General features: G+C 44.6%; 1 protein-coding gene across 1 annotated transcript in view; it reads right to left on the minus strand.

Moving 5' to 3' along the window:
* Nucleotides 1-26,036, minus strand: part of LOC132396381 (oxysterols receptor LXR-alpha-like) — a 201,725-nt gene that overhangs the window by 60,642 nt on the left and 115,047 nt on the right. Inside the window, exon 8 of the mRNA XM_059973907.1 lies at nucleotides 14,769-14,882. Coding sequence (XP_059829890.1) covers nucleotides 14,769-14,882 — 114 coding nt within the window. The remainder of the gene's footprint in view (nucleotides 1-14,768; nucleotides 14,883-26,036) is intronic.

The raw sequence follows: 26,036 nt of genomic DNA on the forward strand, positions 1-26,036 counted from the left end.
ACATTGGGTGGACATGCCAGATGTACTGGGTCAGAGAATTACATTGGTTGGACATTCCAGAGTTGGTGGGAGAGAGAATTACACTGAGTGGACATACCAGATGCACTGGGTCAGAGAATTACATTGGGTGGACATGCCAGATGTACTGGGTCAGAGAATTACATTGGGTGGTCATCACAGAGCTGGTGGGTCAGGGAATTACATTGGGTGTACATGCTAGATGTACTGGGTCAGGGAATTACATTCGGTGGACATCCCAGATGTACTGGGTCAGAGAATTACATTGGGTGGACATCCCAGATATTCTGGGTCAGAGAATTATATTGGGTGTACATCTCAGAGGTACGAGGCAGAGAATTACATTGCGGGGACATCCCAGATGTACCTGGTCAGAAAATTACATTGGGTAGTCATCACAGAGCTGGTGCGTCAGGGAATTACATTGGGTGTACATGCTAGATGTACTGAGTCGGAGAATTACATTGGGTGGACATCTCAGAGGCAATGGGTCAGAGAATTACATTGTGTAGACATCCCAGAGGTACTCGGTCAGAGAATTACAATGGTTGTACATGCCAGGTGTACTGGATAAGAGAAGTACATTGGGTGGACATGGCAGATTTTCTGGGTCAGAGAATTACATTGGGTTGACATCCCAGATGTACTGGGTCTGAGATTTACATTGGTTGGACATCCCAGATGTACTGGGTCAGAGAATTACATTGGGTGGAGATCCCAGATTGACTGGGTCCGAGAATTACATTCGGTGGACATCCCAGATGTACTGGGTCAGAGAATTACATTGGGTGGACATACCAGATGTCCTGGGTCAGCGAATTACATTGGGTGGAAATCTCAGAGGTACGAGGCAGAGAATTACATTGGGGGGACATCCCAGATGTACTGGGTCAGAGAATTACATTGGGTTGTCATCACAGAGCTGGTGGGTCAGGGAATTACATTGGGTGTACAAGCCAGATGTACTGGGTCAGAGAATAACATTGGATGGATATGCCAGAAGTATTGGGTCAGAGAATAACATTGGCTGGACATCCCTGATGTGGTGGGTCAGAGAAAATCATTTGGCGGACTTACCAGATGTACCGTGTCAGAGAATTACATTGGGTGGACATCTCGGAGGCACTGGGTCAGAGAATTACATTGGGTGGACATCCCAGAGTCACTGGGTCCGAGATTTACATTGGTTGGACATCCCAGATGTACTGGGTCAATGAATTACATTGGGTGGACATCCCAGATTTAGTGGGTCAGAGAATTACATTGGGTGGACATTCCAGATGTGGTGGGTCAGAGAATTACATTGGGTAGACATCCCAGATGTGGTGGGTCAGAGAATTACATTGGGTGGACATGCCAGGTGTACTGGGTCAGAGAATTACGTTGGGTGAACATCCCAGAGGTACTGGGTCAGAGAATTACTTTGGGTGGACATGCCAGATGTACTGGGTCAGAGAATTACATTGGGTGGACATCCCAGATTTGGTGGGTCTGCGAATTACATTGGTTGGACAAGCCAGGTGTACTGGGTCAGAGAATTACATTAGGTGGACATCCCAGTTGTACTGGGTCAGAGAATTACATTGGGTGGACATCCCAGAGGTACTGGGTCAGAGAATTACATTGCGTGGACAAACTAGAGGTACTGGGTCAGAGAATTACTTTGGGTGGACATGCCAGATGTACTGGATGATAGAGTTACATTGGGCAGACATGCCAGATAATTCCATTGGGTGGACATCCCAGAGGTGGTGGGTCAGAGAATTACAATGGGTGGACATACCAGATCTCCAGGGTCAAAGAATTACACTGGGTGGACATCCCAGATGTTCTGGGTCAGAGAATTAGATTGGATGAATATGCCAGATCTACTGGGTAAGAGAATAACATTGGCTGGACATCCCAGATGAGGTGGGTCAGAGAATTACATTGTGTGGACACTCAGAGCAGGTGGGTCACAGAATTATATTGGGTGTACATGCCAGATGTACTGAGTCAGAGAATTACATTTGGTGGACATCCCAGAGGTGGTGGGACAGAGAATTACATTGGGTGGACATGCCAGGGGAACTGGGTCAGAGAATTACATTGGATGGACATTTCAGAGGAAATAGGTCAGAGAATTACATTGGGTGGACATGCCAGATGTTCTGGTCAGAGAATTACTTTCGGTGGACATCACAGAGGTACGGGGCTGAGAATTACATTCGGTGGACATATCAGATGTACTGGGTAAGAGAATTACATTGGGTAGACATCCCAGAGGTGGTGGGTCAGAGAATTCAACTGTGTGAACATACCAGATGTACTGGGTCAGAGAATTACATTGGGTGGACATCCCAGATTTGGTGGGACAGAGAATTACACTGAGTGGACATACCAGATGTACTGGGTCAGAGAATTACATTCGATGGTTATACCAAATCTACTGGGTCACAGAATTACATTGGGTGGACAGTTCAGAGGAGAAGGGTCAGAGAATTACATTGGGTAGACATCCCAGAGGTGGTGGGTCAGAGAATTACACTGGGTGGACATACCAGATGTACTGGGTCAGAGAATTACATTGGGTGGACATTCCAGAGTTGGTGGGAGAGAGAATTACACTGAGTGGACATACCAGATGTACTGGGTCAGAGAATTACATTCGATGGTTATACCAGATCTGCTGGGTCAGAGAATAACATTGGGTGGACATCCCAGATGTGGTGGGTCAGAGAATTACATTGGGTGGACATATCAGAAGTACGGGGCAGAGAATTACATTGGGTGGACATATCAGATGTACTGGGTCAGAGAATTACATTGGGTGGACATCCCTGATGTACTGGTCAGAGAATTACTTTGGGTGGACAACTCAGAAGTACAGGGCAGAGAATTACATTGAGTGGACATATCAGATATACTGGGTCAGGGAATTACATTGGGTGGTCATCACAGAGCTGGTGGGTCAGGGAATTACATTGGGTGGACATGCCAGATGTACTGGGTCAGGGAATTACTTTTGGTGGACATTTCAGTGGAAATGGTTCAGAGAATTACATTGGGTAGACATCCCAGAGGTTGTGGGTCAGAGAATTACATTGGGTGGACATGCCAAATGTTCTGGGTCAGTGAATTACTTTGGGTGGACATCTGAGAAGTACGGGGCAGAGAATTACATTGGGTGGACATATCAGATGTACTGGGTAAGAGAATTACATTGGATAGACATCCCAGAGGTGGTGGGTCAGAGAATTACACTCGGTTGACATACCAGATGTACTGGGTCAGAGAATTACATTCGATGGTTATACCAGATCTACTGGGTCAGAGAATAACATTGGTCGGACATCCCAGATGTGGTGGGTCAGAGAATTACATTGGGTGGACATGCCAGATGTTCTGGGTCAGTGAATTACTTTGGGTGGACATCTGAGAGGTACGGGGCAGAGAATTACATTGGGTGGACATATCAGATGTACTGGGTCAGAGAATTACATTGGGTGGACATCCCAGAAGTATTGGGTCATAGAATTACATTGGGTGGACATACCAGATATTCTGGGTCAGAGAATTATATTAGGTGTACATCTCAGAGGTATGAGGCAGAGAATTACATTGCGGGGACATCCCAGATGTACTGGGTCAGAGAATTACATTGGGTTGTCATCACAGAGCTGGTGCGTCAGGGAACTACATTCGGTGTACATGTCAGATGTACTGAGTCGGAGAATTAGATTGGGTTGACATCTCAGAGGCAATGGGTCAGAGAATTACATTGTGTAGACATCCCCGAGGTACTCGGTCAGAGAATTACTTTGGTTGTACATGCCAGGTGTACTGGATAAGAGAATTACATTGGGTTGACATCCCAGATGTACTGGGTCCGAGAATTACATTGGTTGGACATCCCAGATGTACTGGGTCAGAGAATTACATTGGGTGGTCATCACAGAGCTGGTGGTTCAGGAAATTACATTGGGTTTACATGCTAGATGTACTGGGTCAGGGAATTACATTCGGTGGACATCCCAGATGTACTGGGTCAGAGAATTACATTGGGTTGACATCCCAGATGTACTGGGTCAGAGAATTACATTGGGTGGTCATCACAGAGCTGGTGGTTCAGGAAATTACATTGGGTTTACATGCTAGATGTACTGGGTCAGGGAATTACATTTGGTGGACATCCCAGATGTTCTGGGTCAGAGAATTACATTGGGTTGACATCTCAGATGTACTGGGTCATAGAATTACATTGGGTGGACATACCAGATGTTCTGGGTCAGAGAATTACATTGGGTGGACATCACAGAGCAGGTGGGTCATGGAATTACATTGGGTGGACATGCCAGATGTACTGAGTCGGAGAATTACATTGGGTGGACATCTCAGAGCAAATGGGTCAGAGAATTACATTGTGTAGACATCCCAGAGGTACTAGGTCAGAGAATTACATTGTATGGACATACCAGGTGTACTGGATAAGAGAATTACATTGGGTGGACATCCCAGATGTGGTGGGTCAGAGAATTACATTGGGTGGACATGCCAGATGTTCTGGGTCAGTGAATTACTTTGGGTGGACATCACAGAGCTGGTGGGTCAGGGAATTACATTGGGTGGACATCCCTGATGTACTGGTCAGAGAATTACTTTGGGTGGACATCTCAGAAGTACGGGGCAGAGAATGACATTGGGTGGTCATCACAGAGCTGGTGGGTCAGGGAATTACATTGGGTGGACATGCCAGATGTACTGGGTCAGAGAATTACATTGGTTGGACATCCGAGATGTACTGGGTCAGAGAATTACATTGGGTGGACATCCCAGAAGTATTGGGTCAGAGAATTACATTGGGTGTACATCTCAGAGGTACGAGGCAGAGAATTACATTGGGGGGACATCGCAGATGTACTGGGTCAGAGAATTACATTGGGTTGTTATCACAGAGCTGGTGGGTCAGGGAATTACATTGGGTGTACATGCCAGATGTACTGAGTCAGAGAATTACATTGGGTGGACATCTCAGAGGAAATGCGTCAGAGAATTACGTTCTGTAGACATCCCAGAGGTACTAGTTCAGAGAATTACATTGGGTGGACGTGCCAGGTGTACTGGATAAGAGAATTACATTGGGTGGACATGGCAGATTTTCTGGGTCAGAGAATTACATTGGGTAGTCATCCCAGATGTACTGGGTCAGAGAAATACTTTGGGTGGACATGCCGGATGTACTGGATGAGATAATTACATTGGGCAGACTTGCCAGATAATCTGGGTCAGAGCGTTACATAGGGTGGACATCTCTGAGGTACCAGGTCAACGAATTACATTCGGTGGACATCCCAGAGTTACTTGGTCAGAGAATTGAATTGGGTGGACATGCCAGCTGTACTGGGTCAGAGAAATACATTGGTGGACATCCCAGAGATAGTGGGTCAGAGAATTACACTAGGTGGACATCACAGAAGTAGTGGATTAGAGAATTACATTGGGTCGACATGCCAGATATTCTGGGTCAGAGAATTACAATGGGTGGACATCCCAGATGTAATGGGTCAGAGAATTACATTGGATGGATATGCCAGATGTACTGGGTCAGACAATAATATTCGCTAGACATCCCAGAGGTGGTGGGTCAGATAATTACATTCACTGGACATACCAGAGGTACTGGGTCAGAGAATTACATTGGGTGGACATCCCAGATGTACTGGGTCTGAGAATTACTTTGGGTTGACATACCCGAGGTACTGGGTCAGAGAATTACATTGGGTGGACATGAAAGATGTACTGGGTCAGAGAATAACATTGGCTGGACATCCCAGATGTGGTGGGTCAGAGAATTACATTGGGTGGACATCTCAGAGGCACTGGGTCAGAGAATTACATTGGGTGGACATACCAGATGTTCTGGGTCAGAGAATTACATTGGGTGGACATCACAGAGCAGGTGGGTCATGGAATTACATTGGGTGGACATGCCAGATGTACTGAGTCGGAGAATTACATTGGGTGGACATCTCAGAGCAAATGGGTCAGAGAATTACATTGTGTAGACATCCCAGAGGTACTAGGTCAGAGAATTACATTGTATGGACATACCAGGTGTACTGGATAAGAGAATTACATTGGGTGGACATCCCAGATGTGGTGGGTCAGAGAATTACATTGGGTGGACATGCCAGATGTTCTGGGTCAGTGAATTACTTTGGGTGGACATCACAGAGCTGGTGGGTCAGGGAATTACATTGGGTGGACATCCCTGATGTACTGGTCAGAGAATTACTTTGGGTGGACATCTCAGAAGTACGGGGCAGAGAATGACATTGGGTGGTCATCACAGAGCTGGTGGGTCAGGGAATTACATTGGGTGGACATGCCAGATGTACTGGGTCAGAGAATTACATTGGTTGGACATCCGAGATGTACTGGGTCAGAGAATTACATTGGGTGGACATCCCAGAAGTATTGGGTCAGAGAATTACATTGGGTGTACATCTCAGAGGTACGAGGCAGAGAATTACATTGGGGGGACATCGCAGATGTACTGGGTCAGAGAATTACATTGGGTTGTTATCACAGAGCTGGTGGGTCAGGGAATTACATTGGGTGTACATGCCAGATGTACTGAGTCGGAGAATTACATTGGGTGGACATCTCAGAGGAAATGCGTCAGAGAATTACGTTCTGTAGACATCCCAGAGGTACTAGTTCAGAGAATTACATTGGGTGGACGTGCCAGGTGTACTGGATAAGAGAATTACATTGGGTGGACATGGCAGATTTTCTGGGTCAGAGAATTACATTGGGTAGTCATCCCAGATGTACTGGGTCAGAGAAATACTTTGGGTGGACATGCCGGATGTACTGGATGAGATAATTACATTGGGCAGACTTGCCAGATAATCTGGGTCAGAGCGTTACATAGGGTGGACATCTCTGAGGTACCAGGTCAACGAATTACATTCGGTGGACATCCCAGAGTTACTTGGTCAGAGAATTGAATTGGGTGGACATGCCAGCTGTACTGGGTCAGAGAAATACATTGGTGGACATCCCAGAGATAGTGGGTCAGAGAATTACACTAGGTGGACATCACAGAAGTAGTGGATTAGAGAATTACATTGGGTCGACATGCCAGATATTCTGGGTCAGAGAATTACAATGGGTGGACATCCCAGATGTACTGGATCCGAGATTTACATTGTTTTGACATCCCAGATGTACTGGGTCAGAGAATTACATTGGGTGGTCATCACAGAGCTGGTGGGTCATGGAATTACATTGGGTGTACTTGCTAGATGTACTGGGTCAGGGAATTACATTCGGTGGACATCCCAGATGTACTGGGTCAGAGAATTACATTGGGTGGACATCCCAGAAGTACTGGGTCATAGAATTACATTGGGTGGACATACCAGATGTTCTGGGTCAGAGAATTATATTGGGTGTACATCTCAGAGGTACGAGGCAGAGAATTACATTGGGTGGACATCCCAGATGTACTGGGTCGGAGAATTACATTGGGTGGTCATCACAGAGCTGGTGGGTCAGGGAATTACATTGTGTAGGCATCCCAGAGGTACTAGGTCAGAGAATTACATTGGGTGGACGTGCCAGGTGTACTGTGTCAGAGAATTACATTGGGTGGACATCCCAGAGGTAGTGGGTCAGAGAATTACACTAGGTGGACATCACAGAAGTAGTGGATCAGAGAATTACATTGGGTAGACATCCCAGATGTAATGGGTCAGAGAATTACATTGGGTGGACATCCCAGATGTACTGGGTCCGAGAATTACATAGGGTGGACATCAAAGAGCTGTTGGGTCAGGGAATTACATTGGGTGTACATGCCAAATGTACTGGGTCAGAGAATTACATTGGGTGGACATTCCAGATGTACTGGGTCACAGAATTACGTTGGGTGGACATCACTGAGGTCGTGGGTCAGAGAATTACACTAGGTGGACATCACAGAAGTAGTGGATCAGAGAATTACATTGGGTAGACATCCCAGATGTAATGGGTCAGAGAATTACATTGGATGGATATGCCAGATGTACTGGGTCAGACAATAATATTCGCTAGACATCCCAGAGGTGGTGGGTCAGATAATTACATTCACTGGACATACCAGAGGTACTGGGTCAGAGAATTACATTGGGTGGACATCCCAGATGTACTGGGTCTGAGAATTACTTTGGGTTGACATACCCGAGGTACTGGGTCAGAGAATTACATTGGGTGGACATGAAAGATGTACTGGGTCAGAGAATAACATTGGCTGGACATCCCAGATGTGGTGGGTCAGAGAATTACATTGGGTGGACATCTCAGAGGCACTGGGTCAGAGAATTACATTGGGTGGACATCCCAGATGTACTGGGTCCGAGAATTACATAGGGTGGACATCAAAGAGCTGTTGGGTCAGGGAATTACATTGGGTGTACATGCCAAATGTACTGGGTCAGAGAATTACATTGGATGGACATTCCAGATGTACTGGGTCACAGAATTACGTTGGGTGGACATCACTGAGGTCGTGGGTCAGAGAATTACACTGGGTGGACATACCAGATGTACTGGGTCAGAGAATTACATTGTGTAGACTTCCCAGAGGTACTAGGTCAGAGAATTACTCTAGGTGGACATCACAGAGGTAGTGGATCAGAGAATTACATTGGGTGGACAGGCCAGATGTACAGGGACAGAGAATTACATTGGGTGGACATCCTAAAGGTACTGGGTCATAAAATTACATTGGGTGGACATTTCAGAGGAAATAGGTCAGAGAATTGCATTGGGTGGACATCCCAGATGTACTGGGTCAGAGAATTACTTTGGGTGGACATACCAGATGTGATGGGTCAGAGAATTACACATAGTGGACATACCAAATGTACTGGGTCAGTGAATTATATTTGATGGATATGCCAGATGTACTTGGTCAGAGAATTACACTGGGGGGACATCCCAGATGTACTGGGTCAGAGAATTACATTGGGTGGACATCCCAGAGATATTGGATCAGAGAATTTCTTTGGGTGGACATCCCAGATGTGGTGCATCAGAGAATTACACTGGGTGGACATCCGATGTCCTGGGTCAGAGAATTACATTGGGTGGACATACCAGATGTACTTCATCAGAGAATTACTTTGTGTTGACATCCCAGATGTCCTGGGTCAGAGAATTACACTGGGTGTACATACCAGATGTAGTTGGTCAGTGAATTACATTGGGTGGACATCGCAGATGTCCTGGGTCAGAGAATTACATTGGGTGGAAATTCCAGATGTGGTTGATCAGAGAATTACATTGGGTGGACATCCCAGCGTTGGTGGGTCAGCTTTGAGCACTTTGGACATTTCCCAAGATTATGAAAAACACTTTATAAATTCAACTGCTTGCTCCTTATATTTTCTTCTCTTGTCCCTCTGCTCCTATCCTGCATGAAAAATAAACTAAACTAGTATTTCTAGCAAAAGGAAAGTTAATAATGATGTCCCTCTGTAATGTCATTCACATTGAGACAGTCAGAATTGCTGACATCACATCAGTTTGTCATGATGCTACTTGACTGCATTCCTGCCACATCATTTACGTACCTGTCCAGATGTTGTGCCAGCTCCTGCCTCCACCACCTCCATGGGAGCTCTTGCCAGATACCGGCTAACCTCAGTGTGAAGGAGTTGTCCCTCAGATCCCCTTTAAACCTCCTCCTCCTTACATTAACCCAATACACTCCCAGTTTTAGACATATACCTCCAACTGTGCCTCTCATCATATCCCTATCATGTCACTTCTCAGAATCCTCTCCAAGGAAACCTGATTCCTGCTCATGATTCAAGCCCTCAATCCAGCCTATATCCTTGTGAATTTTTTCTGCACCCTCTCTGGCTGAATCACATCCTCTCTATTTTGTTGTTACCAGAACTATGCACACAACTCCAAGTGCAGCCTACCCAACTGTAACATGGCATCCCAACTCTTATACCCAGTGCCTCAGCTGATAGGCCTTTTTTCGCCACCCCGTCAACCAGCGTTCCCATTTTCAAGGAACTATGTATTTGCACCCCAGAGTCACTCTGTTCAACAATTCTCCCCAGGGTCCTGCCATTCACTGTGTATGTTCCTCCCTCCTCTAAAATCCCAAAGTTAACTTTGCATTTTGATTTAAATTCCTTTGCTGACTTTCACAATTGATCAAATTCCTGCTATATCATGAGACAGCCATCTTCGCTGTCCATCATATGAACTAATTTTGGTGTCATCTGCATATTTACTAATCCTGATATTGATATTCTCATCAATATCCCAAACATGCCACATTAGCAACGGGGACCCAGCACCAATCCCAGTGGCCACAGGTCTCAAATCTGAAAAGCAAGCGATTTTTTTTCAAATGTGCTGTATTATGAAATAATGCAACAGCCAATTTGCTCAAACTAGCCTCACAGGAAACCACAATGCAGAATGAATCACATCATTTGCTTCAACAATGTTGAATGAGCAGTGAACATTACTGAGTTGGGGGAAATCTCCTCTGTTCTTTTTTCCACAGCACTGCTCAACTGCTTACACACGCAAAAGAAGACAGCCGGGGTCTGTGCTTGGCATCTGAATAACCAGCAGAGCAATTCTACCCTTCCCCACCTGGTTAAGTGTCCAGGTCTATGGAATGGATTTGAAGCCAGGTCCTTTGACTCAGATGTAGGAACACCACCAATTACACAATAATTGACCGTAAACTGAACAAACTCCTGTAAGTACTTGACAAGCCAATCAAGGTGTCATATCTTATGATTTCATTTGTTGCTGGTTGAACACCAATGATTCATTCATTTTTCAAAAGCCAGAGAGAGAGACTTGATTCTATGGATTTGTTATATAGGTGGGGCTAGATTTTCAGATTCACCCCTTAGGGTGATACTGGTGTTACAAGCTACCCTCCACCCACACTTGAATTTTCTTCCAAAGGAGAAAACAAACAATCCTTACTCGGTTATAGCATTATCTCAAGAACTAGTGTTCTCAAATGACTTGGTGTTTCACAAGAATTAACATAATCCTTTCATCTTTATTCGTAGCATGGGAAAAGGTCTGGCTCCACGTCAAAGCAATAAAGCAAGTGGCGTACCTCAGCCTTTCTCCTTTGCCTTACACACTCCGTCCTTTCAGTTACTTATCTAGATAACTTTTGAATGCTACAATTGCACTTGTTAATTCTGGCAGTGCACTGTCAACCCACCTTTGCCATTGTGCCCCTTGGACTGTGTCCTTTCACCTGTGGAAACAACTTCTTGCTACCTATTTCTGTCTATACCGTTCAAGATTACTGTTCCAAACAGAGTAACCCAGCTTCTCCAGACTATCCACAAGCTGTAACTAATCCACCTTGCCTAATAGGGAAAGAGCTAAAATTAGTGGAAAGTTAGCGGATTCGAAATTTCTAAAAAGCAACAGAAACCACAAGAAAATGCTATCAGGTGGGAAAAGATGAAATATGAAGGTAAGCTAGCCAATAATATAAGAGAAAGTTTTTTTTTTCTTTTTTCAGGTATTTGAAGAGGAAAAGAGATGTGAGAATTGATATCAGACTGCTAGAAAATGATGCTGGAGAGATAGTTATAGGGACAAAGAAATGACGGACAAACTTAATAAGTACAATGGATTTCAGTCAATTGGGATAAATTGGGACCAATACTTTTTGATCCAACTAAGCACCTGCCCAAATTAGCCAAAATTTCATGGAAATACATACTTAAAAAGGCACTAAAAAAGACCAAGTAGATTTAACTGAGTAACAAATTATGCATTTAAATGAAATATAGAACCAACTAGAACACTACCAATACTACTACAGTACTAAAACACTGTATTAGATCCTAATAATTATCAACAGAGGAATTTACTCTGTCATGTTCTTTTGATTGACTGTAAATGAACAGTATCAGTGCAGAGACCTACTGCAGATAATGAACTGCCTTCACGCAACGATTGCATTCTCTAAGTCTTCATTTTCATTGTAACATTCAAGGTGACTGTCGATACCTTCAAATTCTTCGTAGTTCCTGACTTTATGAAATGGTTTCATTCTCACTCCTGGCCATTTGTGACATCTCCAAGCCCGAATACTTGAAACCACAGCCAGCAAAACAGTTCTGAAATGTTATACTGTGTATCTCTTGTGAACAATCAATGACAAAAATCACTGCTTTTTGAACAGAAACACAGGCAACTGATGCTATTTAAAAATTATTCCCTCAAAGCACAGTGTATTGTCTAATGACCAAGTGAGTACATGCAACTGAGACTAGATAGAAATGTTTAGCAACAGTCTCCTGCCCCAATTAAGGGGCATAGAGTCCTGAATAAACAAAGGGAATCCCAGCTATTTTTTCAATTAGATTTTGTTTTTTAAGACTTGTCCCAAGTAAGTGGCTGCCCCAATTAACTGATGGCCCAATTAATCGTAATCCACAGTAGTTTGTGTCAGTCATCACTGTGAGAGACACTAGCGGTATGTAGGAAATTTGAGAGTGTCAGGGAGCAGAAGTGAATGTAGTTGTTGTTACTAAGGAGAAAGTGATTGGGAAGCTGGAAGATCTAAAGACCATAAGACATAAGAGAAAAATTAGGCCATTTGGCCCATCAAATCTACTTCACTATTCAATCATGGCTGATGCTATTTTTCTCTCCTCAGCCTCATTCTCCAGCCTTCTCCCTGTAAGGTTGGAACCAACCAAGAACCTGTTGAGCTCTACCTTAAATACACCCAACAACCTGGCCTCCACAGCTGCCTGTGGTGATAAATTCCATAAATTCACCACCCTCTTGCTAAACAAATTTCTCTGCATCTCTGTTTTAAATGGACACCCTTCTATCCTGAGGCTGTGCCCTCTTATCCTAGACTCCCCCACCAGGGGAAACATCCTTTCCACACCTACTCTGTCTAGGCCTTTCAACATTTGGAAGGTTTCAATGAGATCGCCCCCTCCCATCCTTTTAAATTCCAGTGAGTACAGACCCAGAGCCATCAAACATTCCTTGTATGATAACCCTTCCATTCCCAGAATCGTCCTTGTGAACCTCCTCTGGACTCTCTCCAATGCCAGCACATCTCTTCTTAGATGAAGAGCCCAAAACTGTTCACAATATTCACGATGTAGCCTCAACAGTGTCTTATAAAGCCTCAGCATCACATCCTTGCTCTTATATTCTAATCTTTAAATGAATGCTAATACTGCATTTGCCTTCCTCACCACTGACTCTAACTGCAGGTTAACCTTCGGGGTGTTCTGCACAAGGAGTCCCAAGTCCCTCTGCATCTCAGAGTTTTGGTTTTTCTCCCTGTTTAGAAAACAGCCCACACATTTATTTCTTCTACCAAAATGCATGACAATACATTTTCCAACATTGTGTTTCATTTGCCACTTTCTTGCCCATTCTCTTAATCTATCTAACTTCTGCATCATATGCAATTCCTCAACCCTACCTGCACCAAATCTTCATATCATCTGCAAATTTGGCAAAGAAGCCATCTATTCCATCATCTAAATCATTGATATACAGCATAAAAAGAAGTGGTCCCAACACCAACCCCTGCGGAACACCACTAGTGACTAAAGATACATAAGTCACCCAAACCAGACGGACTACTCGCCAGGGTTCTGAAAGAGGTAGCTGAAGAGATTATGGAAGCTGAAGTAATGATATCTCATGAATCCACTCTTCAAGAAGACAGAGAGGTAAAAGAAAGGAAATTATAGACCAGTTAGCTGGACTTCAGTGGTTGAGAAGATATTGGAGTCCATTATTAAGGATGAGGTTTCAGGGCACTTAGAGGCATACGATAAAATAGGCTAAAGTCAGTATGGTTTCCTTAAGGGGAAATCTTGCCTGACAAATCTGTTGGAATTCTTTAAGAAAATAACAGGCAGGATAGACAATCAGTGGATGTTGTGTACTTGGATTTTCAGAAGGCAAACAGACAAGGTGCTGCACGAGGCTGTTAAACAAGATAAGAGCCCATGGTATTACTGGAAAGATACTAGCATATATTACAGATTGACTGATTGGGAGGAGGCCAAGAGTTGGAATAAAGGGAACTTCGTCCTTTACTGAGGCTTCAACAGCATCTTTCTTTATCAAAGCTGATGTGAAGATCTCATTTTGTACATCAGTGAATGGTACCATTTGCAAACTAATATAATCCGCTGCATCTGCACATCCATTTCTTTCCATAGTGTCTTTGGGGAACATCCTGCCCAATTCTCAGAATTCCCTTCCATGTAACAACTCAAAAACAGGAGAGACAAGTCCAGAAAGCCACTGAGCCCCTGAAAATTCAGAAAGACATGCAGCAGAAAGGTGTACAAGATCTAAAATGACCCACCTACTCCATTAAGCACCATGAGCCCCATCTGTGGCAAAGTCCAGAGAACAAGTCAGCCTTCAGCCCAGGGGATAGCTCAGGCAGAAAAACAGACTACTTTTTAAAGTGCAAGATGTGTGGCCCATAAGGTCTGGCAACAAGAAAATCAGAGACAAAAGCTTCAATTTAATGAGGGAGGGGCAAACAAAGACTAGTCTTAACTTCCATTGATTTTTGCTCTTTCACTAAGGACATTGATAATTATTGAAATCACAAGAGAAGCACTCATTAATTTCATGGCAAAAGTGACAAATCCCAGTAGGTTGGTGGGGGGGGGGGGTGGAGTTCACCCCTTAAAAGTAGTTATTCACAAGATCCATACCTGCTGAGAAGAGATTTATGGCAATTAGCAGAGCGTATTCAGCATCATCCAAGTGCAGGTCATTCATACACTTCGAAAATTCGAAGATAGGATTGATAAATTCAAACTGTAGTCCTGTGTGATGCAGAAAGACACGAAGTATTACACTATTATTAAAACAAATCTTGTTCCTTTGTATATTCGTGTCACATCATGTTATAATGGAAACCGTCTTTTAGATATATACAGCTACTGCAATCCTCTGCACATTACACATGGTATAAAAATGGAGCACAGCCAACTGTACGTCCAAGCAAAGTAAAAGAATTGAATCCCACTATTTCCTCTCCATGCACTGAATGAAAACCAAACTCTCACTCTGTCGGTCTCTCTCTCACTTTTTTTTCATTTTCATATAAAAAACACAGATATCGTCTCATACACACATATGCAATCACAAACACTTTCTCCCTTACAAATGTACAAAAGCTCTCACACAGATATTCACTCTTATTGTCCCATTGAGGAGGGGAGAGGATGGTCAGTTGAAAGAACCATGGCTGACTAGCAAGAGGAAGAAAGAAGCAGCTTAAGGTTTAGGACTCTTGAGAGATACAAGGTGGCCAGAAAGGAGATTCAGACGTAGCTAGGAGGGGACATGAGAAGGCTTTGATGAGTAGGGTGAAGGAAAACCCCAAGCAAGTGTTATTCCTTTATTCAAAAAATTTAACTGAGATAATCTTTGGAATTATAATCTTGCATCTGTAGTGAGCAAACTATTGCATAGTATTCTTAAAGATGGGATTTGCGAACATTTGCAGAAGCATAGTCTGCTTAGGGATAGTCAGCATGGTTCTGTGAGAGGTAGGTCATGCCTCACAAGTCTGACTGAACTCTTCAGAGATGTGACAGAACTTGATGACAGTAGAGCAATGGATGTGGTGCATGTGAATTTTAGTAAGGCATTTGATAAGGTAGAATCATTCAGAAAGTCAGGAGGCATGAGATGATGCTGCTTGGTTTCAGAGGGCAACAGAGGGAGGTTCTGACCTCTACCCAGCGAAAGCTGTTAGACCCCTCTTCTTACTTACCCTGCGACCAGGACCCTACTGAGGAGCACCAAGCCATTGTCTCCCACACCATCACCAAACTTATTGACTCTGGGGATCTTCCGTCCTCAGCCACCGATCTCATAGTTTCTACACCACACACCTCTTCATTTTTACCTCCTACCCAAGAACCACAAACCTGCCTGTCCAGGTAGGCCCATTTTTTCTGCTTATTTCTGCCTCACTGAATTTATATCTGCATGTTTCAACTCAGTTTTAACCCCCTGGTTCAGTCCCTTCCTACCTACATGTAACCCCCTGGGTCACCTCAGGCTTGCTCAGCTCGTTCTTGTGTAGGGGGAGCAGCCTTCGGCCCTGCCAAACTGGGTAATCAGCTGGTGTGGATGCTGTGTGATGTCCCCGCCTCGCCCAAAAACAGACAGCACACCATAAGCGATTAAATGAGTACAATTTATAAAGGTTACTATAACTAAGTGATTAATAATGATACAGTATATATGAAGAGAAAAATTAAAGAAAAGGCGCCAAACTTATCAAAGTCCAAACCACTTCGTGCACAGCCGTTGGAGCTCAATTACTGAAGTCTTCTGGCCACCATTCGATCCCCTCCAAACTCCTCGACTCGCAGCTCAGGACCCTCCGAGTGGTCAACCAAGCACATCTAGCTTTATCCCCCCTCCTCAGAATATCTCCTGGCCTCGGACCCCCGCTTGGGGATCCTCGCCCAGCTTACAGCATTGTGTCCTCTCTCTCAACCCCCTCTCGCCGATCTCCCCAAAAGCCCGTCAACAAAAGCCTACAGACTCAGAAGAAAGAACATTAATCCCCATTTGGTTTACAAAGGAATACAATTCTCCCAGCACTCTCTCGCAACAAAGAAGCATTCCTGCTAGTTAACAAAACAAAGAAGCCCTTTTGATTACATACTCTGTTACAAAGAAAAAAGAAGAAACCCCCTTTACACTCTCCCCCACCAAATAAAAGTCATGTCCTCATGACTATTAAATAACTCGCCACCTTTCCTGCCAACACACCGTAACCCAAGCACAAATAGTAACATCTCCTCCCCACATGGTAAACCTCATGCTCTGTTCCTCAGGCGCTACTTAGGCCAACTATCTGGGAGTCCCCTAACCCTTCTGAGACCTCCATACCCCCTCACCTAAACCCTTCAGGCTCGGACACAACTGGGGATACCTTGGGCCCACTACCAACTCCTCTCTCAACCTCTCACTCATGCCCCACACTGCACACAGCTAACCCTCCCCGCTACACCTGACTCAATGGGAGAAGGGTCAAAGGTCTCTTCCTCAATCGAGGGAAAGTCAGCAAAAGGCAGCATGTACCACACATCCAGCACATCATCCATCGAATCTGTATTCTTCCTCATTTCTGCGATCGGTAGCTGCTGTTTGATCTTCTCCAAATGGAAACACGTGGCCTGCACTGCTCCTGCAGTCTCTTCAGCCTCCTGTTCAGTATTCACTGCACTTCTCTCCAGCTTTTTCTTCCTCATGACTTCTTCCAGATCAACTTTCAGGTTTTGCACTTCATTTGAACTGTCGATGGTCATCTTCAGGTTCCCTTCAAGCTTCCCCTTCTCTCTTCGGAGATTTGTCTGTAATTTCTTCACCTCCGCAAACTCCCCTCTCCAGGTTCTCAGTTTGCTATTGCCCTCAATCAGACAACTTTCTTCATTCTCTCCAACTTGTAAGTCTTCCGAATGGTTCCAGATCGCTTTCTCCAGTCTCTCCGTCTTCATTTCAAACTTGATTCCGTAGAGACAGTCACTCACGAGCTGCGACCTTCGCCAGCCCTGGTACGTGTCCAGAAAACACTTTAACTCGGTAGTTCTCAGCTGCTCCTGCAACGACCTCACTTCATATTCTCCTGAGGCAAATCCAAATACCAAGAGATCATCCACATACACCAAAACTCCAAACGCCTCCACATCCCCTATGGTCTTCCACCTGCCCCTCAGGAAGGTTGCAAGGGCTCCAGATATGCCCTGTGGCATCTTTTCGGACCCGAAGACTCCTAGGGAATTTATAATGGCCGTCTTCTCTTTGTCGGCCCCACTCATCGGGATCTGGCAACATCCACTCCTCAGATCCAGCACCTTAAACCACATCGCACCACTCAGACAGGCCATCGCCTCTCTGGCCCTCAGGGCCATATTCTGGTCACTGACAGTGCGCCTCTTCAACGCACTGTAATCCACACACACGCTGCCTACGTCTTCCATTGCTTCAGGGGCCAGTCGCCGCAACCTCTCTCTCTCCGAGGTGTCTTCAGCAGTCAACTCCCCTCCCTTGTGGTATTTCGCAGCGCCCACTAAGAGGGTCTCACCCTCAGAGACTTCCCCCAGGCCGTACCACCACTGGCTCTTGTTTGAATTCGGTATCGGCCCAATGCTGCTACACACGTCCGCACAAGCAGCTCGAACCTCTGGGTGCATCGACAATGCTTCCAAACAGCGCTCACCCGCCTCCTCCAGGCAGGCCCCCAAGCACACCAGCAGGATATTGGTTCTCTCTGGAACAGAAACGCTGCCCGTCTCAACAGGGTCCGGACACATCAGCATTAATGATTCATGAACCTCAGTCTCTTCCACATTTGCCTCTAAGAACTCCATTTTCACTGACCAACAACCGTCGTCTGGATAATCACCGGCACTGGTACCCCAAATCTCCAGTGTCCTCAATGTCATCACAGGTAAATGCTTCCAATAACGGTTATAAAACAAACTGTACAGCAACTTAACCGGCGCCCCGGTGCCAAGGATGGCTTTAACTTGACTTCCATCCATCCGTAACAACACCTGTGCACTTGGTCCCTCTAAGCCTTCTGGAATAGGGTCTGCTCCTTTCAGGAGTTCGTTGTTACATTGCTGGGAACGTGCTCCCCCAGAGACCCCAAGCCATTCCCCCACTGGGCCAGGAGTTTCCCGACACCTCTCGAATCAACGGAACAACTGATCCCCTTGACAGATCCCCTTGGCACCACAAGCAATTTATCTGCCCCCCTAGGCAAAAGGGATACCCTTAAAGCTTTCCACCAATCTCCTGCCACGGATATGATAAGCCCCCCAGCTGCAGCATTTGACTTCCAGTCGAACCACACGCATTTTCCCACACTTTCCTGGAACTGGCAGCTGTCACTTCGAGGTGATTGTGCCCGACAGTTCTAACAATGTCACCAGCCCGCCTACTCAAACTTTCAACCCGTCCCTGTTGCTTACCCTCAGCCAAGCACTGCCACTCACACAACAACTAAGGGGTCTGCTCCGCCCACGCTTCCGCCCCTTTGGGGCTGGACATTATTTCAACAACCGGGCAGAGCCCACCACTGCTGAAACATCCCAACCTGTCACTCCTCACTCTCCAAACAGTACAGACAACCCACGGTCCCACCACCATTTCGTCAGCGCTAGTCAGAACTCGAACAACGACCTCCGGACTACCAACAGCAGCCACCCCACCCAACACACATGCAGAGATAACCAGCAATTGCACACCCACAAAGGCACACCAGCTCTTTGCCGCAGACACAATCCAAAGAGGGTGATCACACAGCTTCCACAGAAATCAATCCCGGATGAGCCCCCACAATGTAACCCCCTGGGTCACCTCAGGCTTGCTCAGCTCATTCTCGTCTAGGGGGAGCAGCCTTCGGCCCCACCAAACCGGGTAATCAGCTGGTGTGGATGCTGTGTGATGTCCCTGCCTCACCCAAAAACAGACAGTACACCATAAGCGATTAAATAAGTACAATTTAAAAAGGTTACTATAACTAAGTGATTAATAATGGTACAGTATATATGAAGAGAAAAAATAAAGAAAAGGCGCCAAACTTATCAAAGTCCAAACCACTTCGTGCACAACCGTTGGAGCTCAATTACTGAAGTCTTCTGGCCACCATTCGATCCCCTCCAAACTCCTCGACTCGCAGCTCAGGACCCTCCGAGTGGTCAAACAAGCACATCTAGCTTCATCCCCCCTCCTCGGAGTACCTCCTGGCCTCGGACCCCCGCTTGGGGTCTGTTCCTCACCCAGCTTACAGCATTGCGTCCTCTCTCTCAACCCCCTTGCGCCGATCTCCCCAAAAGCCCGTCAACAACAGCCTACAGACTCAGAAGAAAGAACATTAATCCCCATTTTTACAAAGGAATACAATTCTCCCAGCACTCTCTCACAACAAAGAGGCATTCCTGCTAGTTAACAAAACAAAGAAGCCCTTTTGATTACATACACAGTAACAAAGGAAAAAGAAGAAACCCCCTTTACATACATCTGTGACACTTCACTCTCTTGATCTTTTCAATTGTTTCAAGTTCCCTGACCCTGAGCATCTTATTTTCACTATGGATGTCCAGTCCCTATACACCAGTCCCCCACCAGGAAAGCCTCAAAGCTTTTTGTTTCTTTCTGGACACCAGACCTAACCAGTTCCCCTCCATCACCACTCTCCTCTGCCTAGTGGAACTTGTCCTCACTCTCAATAATTTCTCCTTTGGCTCCTCTCACTTCCTTCAAGCAAAAAGTATAACCATGGGCACTCACATGGGTCCCAGCTATGCCTGCCTGTTTGTTGGCTACGTGGAACAGTCTGTGTTCCAAGCCTACACTGGTGTTACTCCCAATTTTTCCTGCGCAACATGGATGACTGCCTTCATGCTGCCTCCTGCACGCATGCCGAGCACGTTGACTTCATCAACTTTGCCTCCAACTTTCACCCTGCCCTCAAAATTACCTGGTCCATTTCCAACACCTCCCTCCTCCTTCTTGTTGCCTCTGTCTCTATCTCTGGGGACAGCATATCCACTGATGCCTATTATAAACCCACTGACTCTCACAGCTACCTGAACTATACCTCTCCCAACCCTGTTACTTGTAAAAATGCCATCCCCTTCTCTCAATTCCTCTGTCTCTGCCACATCTGCACTCAGGATGAGGCTTTTCATTCCAGAACTAAAGAAATGTCCCACTTTTTCAAAGAAAGGAGCTTCCCTTTCTTCACCATCAATACTAGCCTCAACCACATCTCTTCCATTTCACACATGTTTGTCCTTAACCCATCCTCCTGCCACCCCACCAAGGATAAGGTTCCTCTTGTCCTCACCTACCACCCCACCAGCCTTCGTGTCCAGCACATAATTCTCCATAATTTCTGCCATCTCCAACGGGATCCCACCACCATGCACATCCCTCCCCACCTTATCCACTTTCTGCTTTATGCAGGGATCATTTCCTATGTGCTTTATATCAGCTTTGTATATGTTTTGATATTATATTATACTGATATTATATCAGCTTTGGTCTCCCAATCTACGTCGGGTCTCACTGAAATACAGGAGGCCACATTGAGAGCACCAGACATAGGACTCCAACAGACTCAGAGGTGAAGTGATGCTTCACCTGGAGGATTGTTTGGGGACGAGGTGTAGGGGCAAGTGAGGCACTTGTTCTGCTTGCAAGGATAAGAAATGATAGGAAATGATCCCTGCATAGGAAATTAGCTTTACTGATATTGTGAACATAATGTAGGAATATTTAGAACTGAAACCATTGTTGATTGCAAAATGCTTTAGGTTTCATAAGTGGTGACAAAAGGAAGGGGGTCTATTTCAGCATACGTGGCTGAATTGAAGAATTGTCTGATCATTGTCAGTTCAATGATGGGCTTAATAATGCACTGACCGATCATTTCATTTGTGGAATCTTACAAGAAAGCATTCAAAAGCAGTTCCTAAATAAAGCACAAGTCACATTTAAAAGAGCCAGATGATATCACTGTATCAATGGAAACAGAAACCAGAGACACAATTGAGTTGTAGTCAGGAATGAAAGTGAACGTGAACAAAATTGCAACATCTAAATGATAAACCCACCTTGCCGAACAAATGGTGTTACCATTGCGGCAGGGGCTCACACACACCAGACCAATGCAGGTTTAAAGATGAAACTTGCAGAAAATGCAGACGTAAATTAATAGACTGCACAGGGTAGAGAAAAAGATAAGTCAAGTTGCCGTTTCAGAAAGAGCACTAACCTGCACACTGTTGATGAAAAATCTGGTAATGATGAGTGACACAGGATTGTGTAGCCTTGAGATTTACAATGTGAGAACTAAAAGGAGGTGAGCAATATGGCTCATACCAGAAGTGAATTAAAATTAAGAATGTTTCAGTTATTCTTCAAAATCTCAAGACTGTGTTAAAAAGATTAGGAGATTATGGGCTCAGAGCATGACACAGCAAGTGTGAATCATTTAAATCACACCATTAACACAAGATCTTAGACAAGTGTGCTGAGAAAATTAAAGCAGTAGTGGATGCCCTAAGGCCAAGGACGTGTCACAGTTGTGGTCCTTTTCAGGATTTGTCAATTACTATGCCAGGTTTCTGCCAAACCTGCCTACTGTGCTCCACCCCTTGAACTCATTATTACAAATCAGAAAGAAATGACAATAGGCAAATCAGTGTGAGGTGGATTTCAAAGTGACAAGGGAAATGGTGATGTCAGTACTGTACTCACATATTATGATCCACATTGTCCAATGAAGCTTGCCTGTGACAAGTCACTATAGTATAGGTGTGTCATGCCATATGTTATCCTCCACAGTGATTCAATCAGCCCAAGTGGGACAATTTAAACTTGACAGTGCTGTGGATGTCCATATAGAGTTGTATAGTACACTGTGTATAGAGAGTAAGTGTGTATTGGTAAGTCTAGAGAGCAATATGTTACACATCTGAGTTGAGATGTGTTCTCTATTGAGTCAGAGTTTATAGCTAGGCAGGGAGGAGTGTAGTTTCAATACTTCAGTATTGTAAATATATTACTTGATTAAGCATTCCTTGATGTTTACATCAGCTTCTCTGATTCTGCATTGTTTGAATAGGGTAACTATCTGACTGGTGAGTCTTATTTGCAGGTTTGAATGGAATGCACCTTCTCTATCGAGTGTAAAAAGAGCTGAGCACATGGTGTTGCCATCCTCTTTCAGCGTCTTCCCCCTCTTCTGTACTAGTCTCTGCCCCTGTTCGGCGTTTTTCATTTTCTTTAGTCTATTAACACTTACAATGATTGTGAAGCAGTGAGTTTTGTGCCTCTTTCCTAACTTCCTGACTGCGGAAAGAACTTTGGATGTTTTTACATCAGAGTCAAAACTTTGGTGTCATCAGCAAGAATGGTTGCAAAGACTAAAGGTCTTGGAAGAATCCCAGATGAAGTTAACATTTTCAGTGCTTAAACTAAATGAGAGATATATGAGCTACCTCTCCAATTCCAGTTGTCTGAGAGAAAACATAGCTCTGGTTTAAATACATCGTCAGATGGGAGCTAGGAGTGAAGAACTACTATAAAAAATCTGTAAAAATTAAATATGTCAAGCAGTGAAGGCATGCGTAAGCCTTTGGAGCACAGAGAAAAATGAAATATGCAAGCTGGTAGAGAGTTAATAATTAAATGTGTGCATTCGGTGGAGCCACATGCAAACTAGGGAAGCTGGGAAAATACTAAATTACTCAATATGTTCACGTGGTCAGGCACAATACTTGCAAGCCAGTGTCATGCATGAGACAAGCTATTAAAATTTTGGTTGCGACCTATTAGTATTTCAAGATTGCAGTCAAAATAACAAGAAGTAGATAAAACAATGGGCGAAGTTATGAAACATACAACATGCTCTTACCTGAATAAAACCTCTCAGTTTGATACAGATAATGAAATAATCCACAGGAAATATAAGTTTATTAAGGAAGCAGGTGACAAAATCCAGAGAATGCCTGTGGGCAAGGATAAAACTGGAATGTGTGAATTAAAGGTAGGTCTGCACACTTGGTTTGAGGGAGTGAATAACAAAGTTAACAGGGTGAGTAAAGACCTCCACAAATTGATTAGGAAAGAAATGCAAAACTTGCAATAAACTACCAAAATAGCAGTAGACAGTAAACAGTCTAAAGAGCAAATTTCTGCATTAAACAAACAAGCAAAAGAAACATACTGGATGCAATCAACTCGAAGTGAGGTGTTCTGAGCTCTGGGTAGAATGAGTCAGTCTGAGAAAGTGCAGCCTGGACATCAAGAAGGGCATCCTGAAGGCTCAGTGGACGGTCCTGCTAGTGATGCTGCCAGTCAGCCCTTGGAAACCCCCCTGTACTGAACAGTCCCTGGAGGCAGCGACCCATCCAAATTCAGAGTAATTTCAGCTGATGTCAAACAGTCATCCAAGACAGTGCCACCTATTGAATGTGGGCTGCCTTAATGACTATTGCCCGGTAACACTCACATCGACAGTGATGAAATGCTTTGAGAGATTGGTCATGATTAGACTGAACTCCTGCCTCAGCAAGGACCTGGACCCATTGCAATTTGCCTATCACCACAATAGGTCAATGGCAGACACAATCTCAATGGCTCTCCACACGGCTTTAAACCACCTGGATAAACACCTACGTCAGGATGCGGTTCATCGACTTTAGATTAGCATTTAATACTATCATTCCCACAATCCTGAGTGAGAAGTTGCAGAACCTGGGCCTCTGTGGCTCCTTCTGTCATTGGATCCTCGACTTCCTAACCAGAAGACTACAGTCTGTGTGGATTGATGATAACATATCCTCTTTGCTGACGATCAACACTGGTGCACCTCAGGGGTGTGTGCTTAGTCCACTGCTCTACTCTCTGTATACACATGACTGTGTGGCTCGGCATAGCTCAAATACCATCTATAAATTTGCTGACAATCTCAGGTGGTGACGGGAGGGTGTACAGAAGAGAGATATGCCAACTAGTGGAGTGACACCATCGCAACAACCTGGCACTTAACCTCAGTAAGATTAAAGAGCTGATTGTGGACTTCAGAAAGGGTAAGACGAAGGAACACATACCAATCCTCACAGAGGGATCAAAAATAGAGAGAGTGAGCAGTTTCAAGTTCCTGGGTGTCAAGATCTCTGAGGATCTAACCTGGTCCCAGCACATTGAGGTAGTTATAAAGAAGGCAAGACAGAGGCTTTACTTCATTAGGAGTCTGAAGAGATTTAGCATGTCAACAAATACACTCAGAAACTTCTATAGTTGCACCGTGGAGAGCATTTTGACAGGCTGCATCACCGTCTGGTATGGAGGGGCTACTGCACAGGACCGAAAGAAGCTGCAGAAGGTTGTAAATCTAGTCGGCTCCATCTTGGGTACTCGCCTGCAAAGTACCCAGGACATCTTTAGGGAGTTTTGTCTCAGAAGAGCAGCTTCCAATATTAAGGACCTCCAGCACCCATGGCATATCCTTTTCTCACTGTTACCATCAGGTAGGAGGTACAGAAGCCTGAAGGCACACACTCAGCGATTCAGAAACAGCTTCTTCCCCTCTGCCATCTGATTCCTAAATGGACATTGAATCTTTGGACACTATCTCACTTCTTTTTAATATACAGTATTTCTGTTTTTGCACGTTTTAAAATCTATTCAATATACGTATTTATTATTACTTTTTTGTTTTATTTTTTTCTCTCTGCTAGATTATGTATTGCATTGAAGTGCTGCTGCTAAGTTCACGTCACATGCTGGTGATAATAAACCTGATTCTGAACTTTGAGGAATTACAGGACGGACAGAACACAGACTCGACAGCAGCCTCTAGTGATTCAAGTAAGGATGACAGTGATGAAACAATAAGATTGAAAGTCACGTCACAGCTTGCTCCAATAAACACCAAGGGAGTAAAGAGACTTAGGACTGAAGATGAAGCCATTGTTAATCAATGTATTGACAAGCTAGTGACAGATCCATTGACAATTGCTCAACCACTAGTTGTAGACTACACCTTCTGGTGCTACTTGAACACGTCCTCAGTGATGAACCCCGGGTAGTAGGGTGTTTCGAGTCTTTAATCTGCTGAAATGCTCAAATGATCCTGGAACTCTTAATGAAGAACAACTGAAAGTGTTTCAGACTTTAAAGGTGACATTGTGCACTGCCCCTACATTAACCAAGGTATTAATTGGGATATGGAGTGCTCTGGTTCCAGTACTGGCCAATGGGAGTAGGCAGTTTAAATGGTTTGGCATGGACTAGATGGACTGAAGGACCTGTTTCTGTGCTGTAATTTTCTATGACTCTGATTCCATTAAGAATCTCTGATACCATAAACTATTTAGCTTGTATGTCACCACAAAACACTTGATGGCAGTGTTAACTGAAGAATGTGGAGACCA

The sequence above is a fragment of the Hypanus sabinus genome, chromosome 7 (genome assembly GCF_030144855.1).
Source record: "Hypanus sabinus isolate sHypSab1 chromosome 7, sHypSab1.hap1, whole genome shotgun sequence".
NCBI lineage: Eukaryota > Metazoa > Chordata > Chondrichthyes > Myliobatiformes > Dasyatidae > Hypanus > Hypanus sabinus.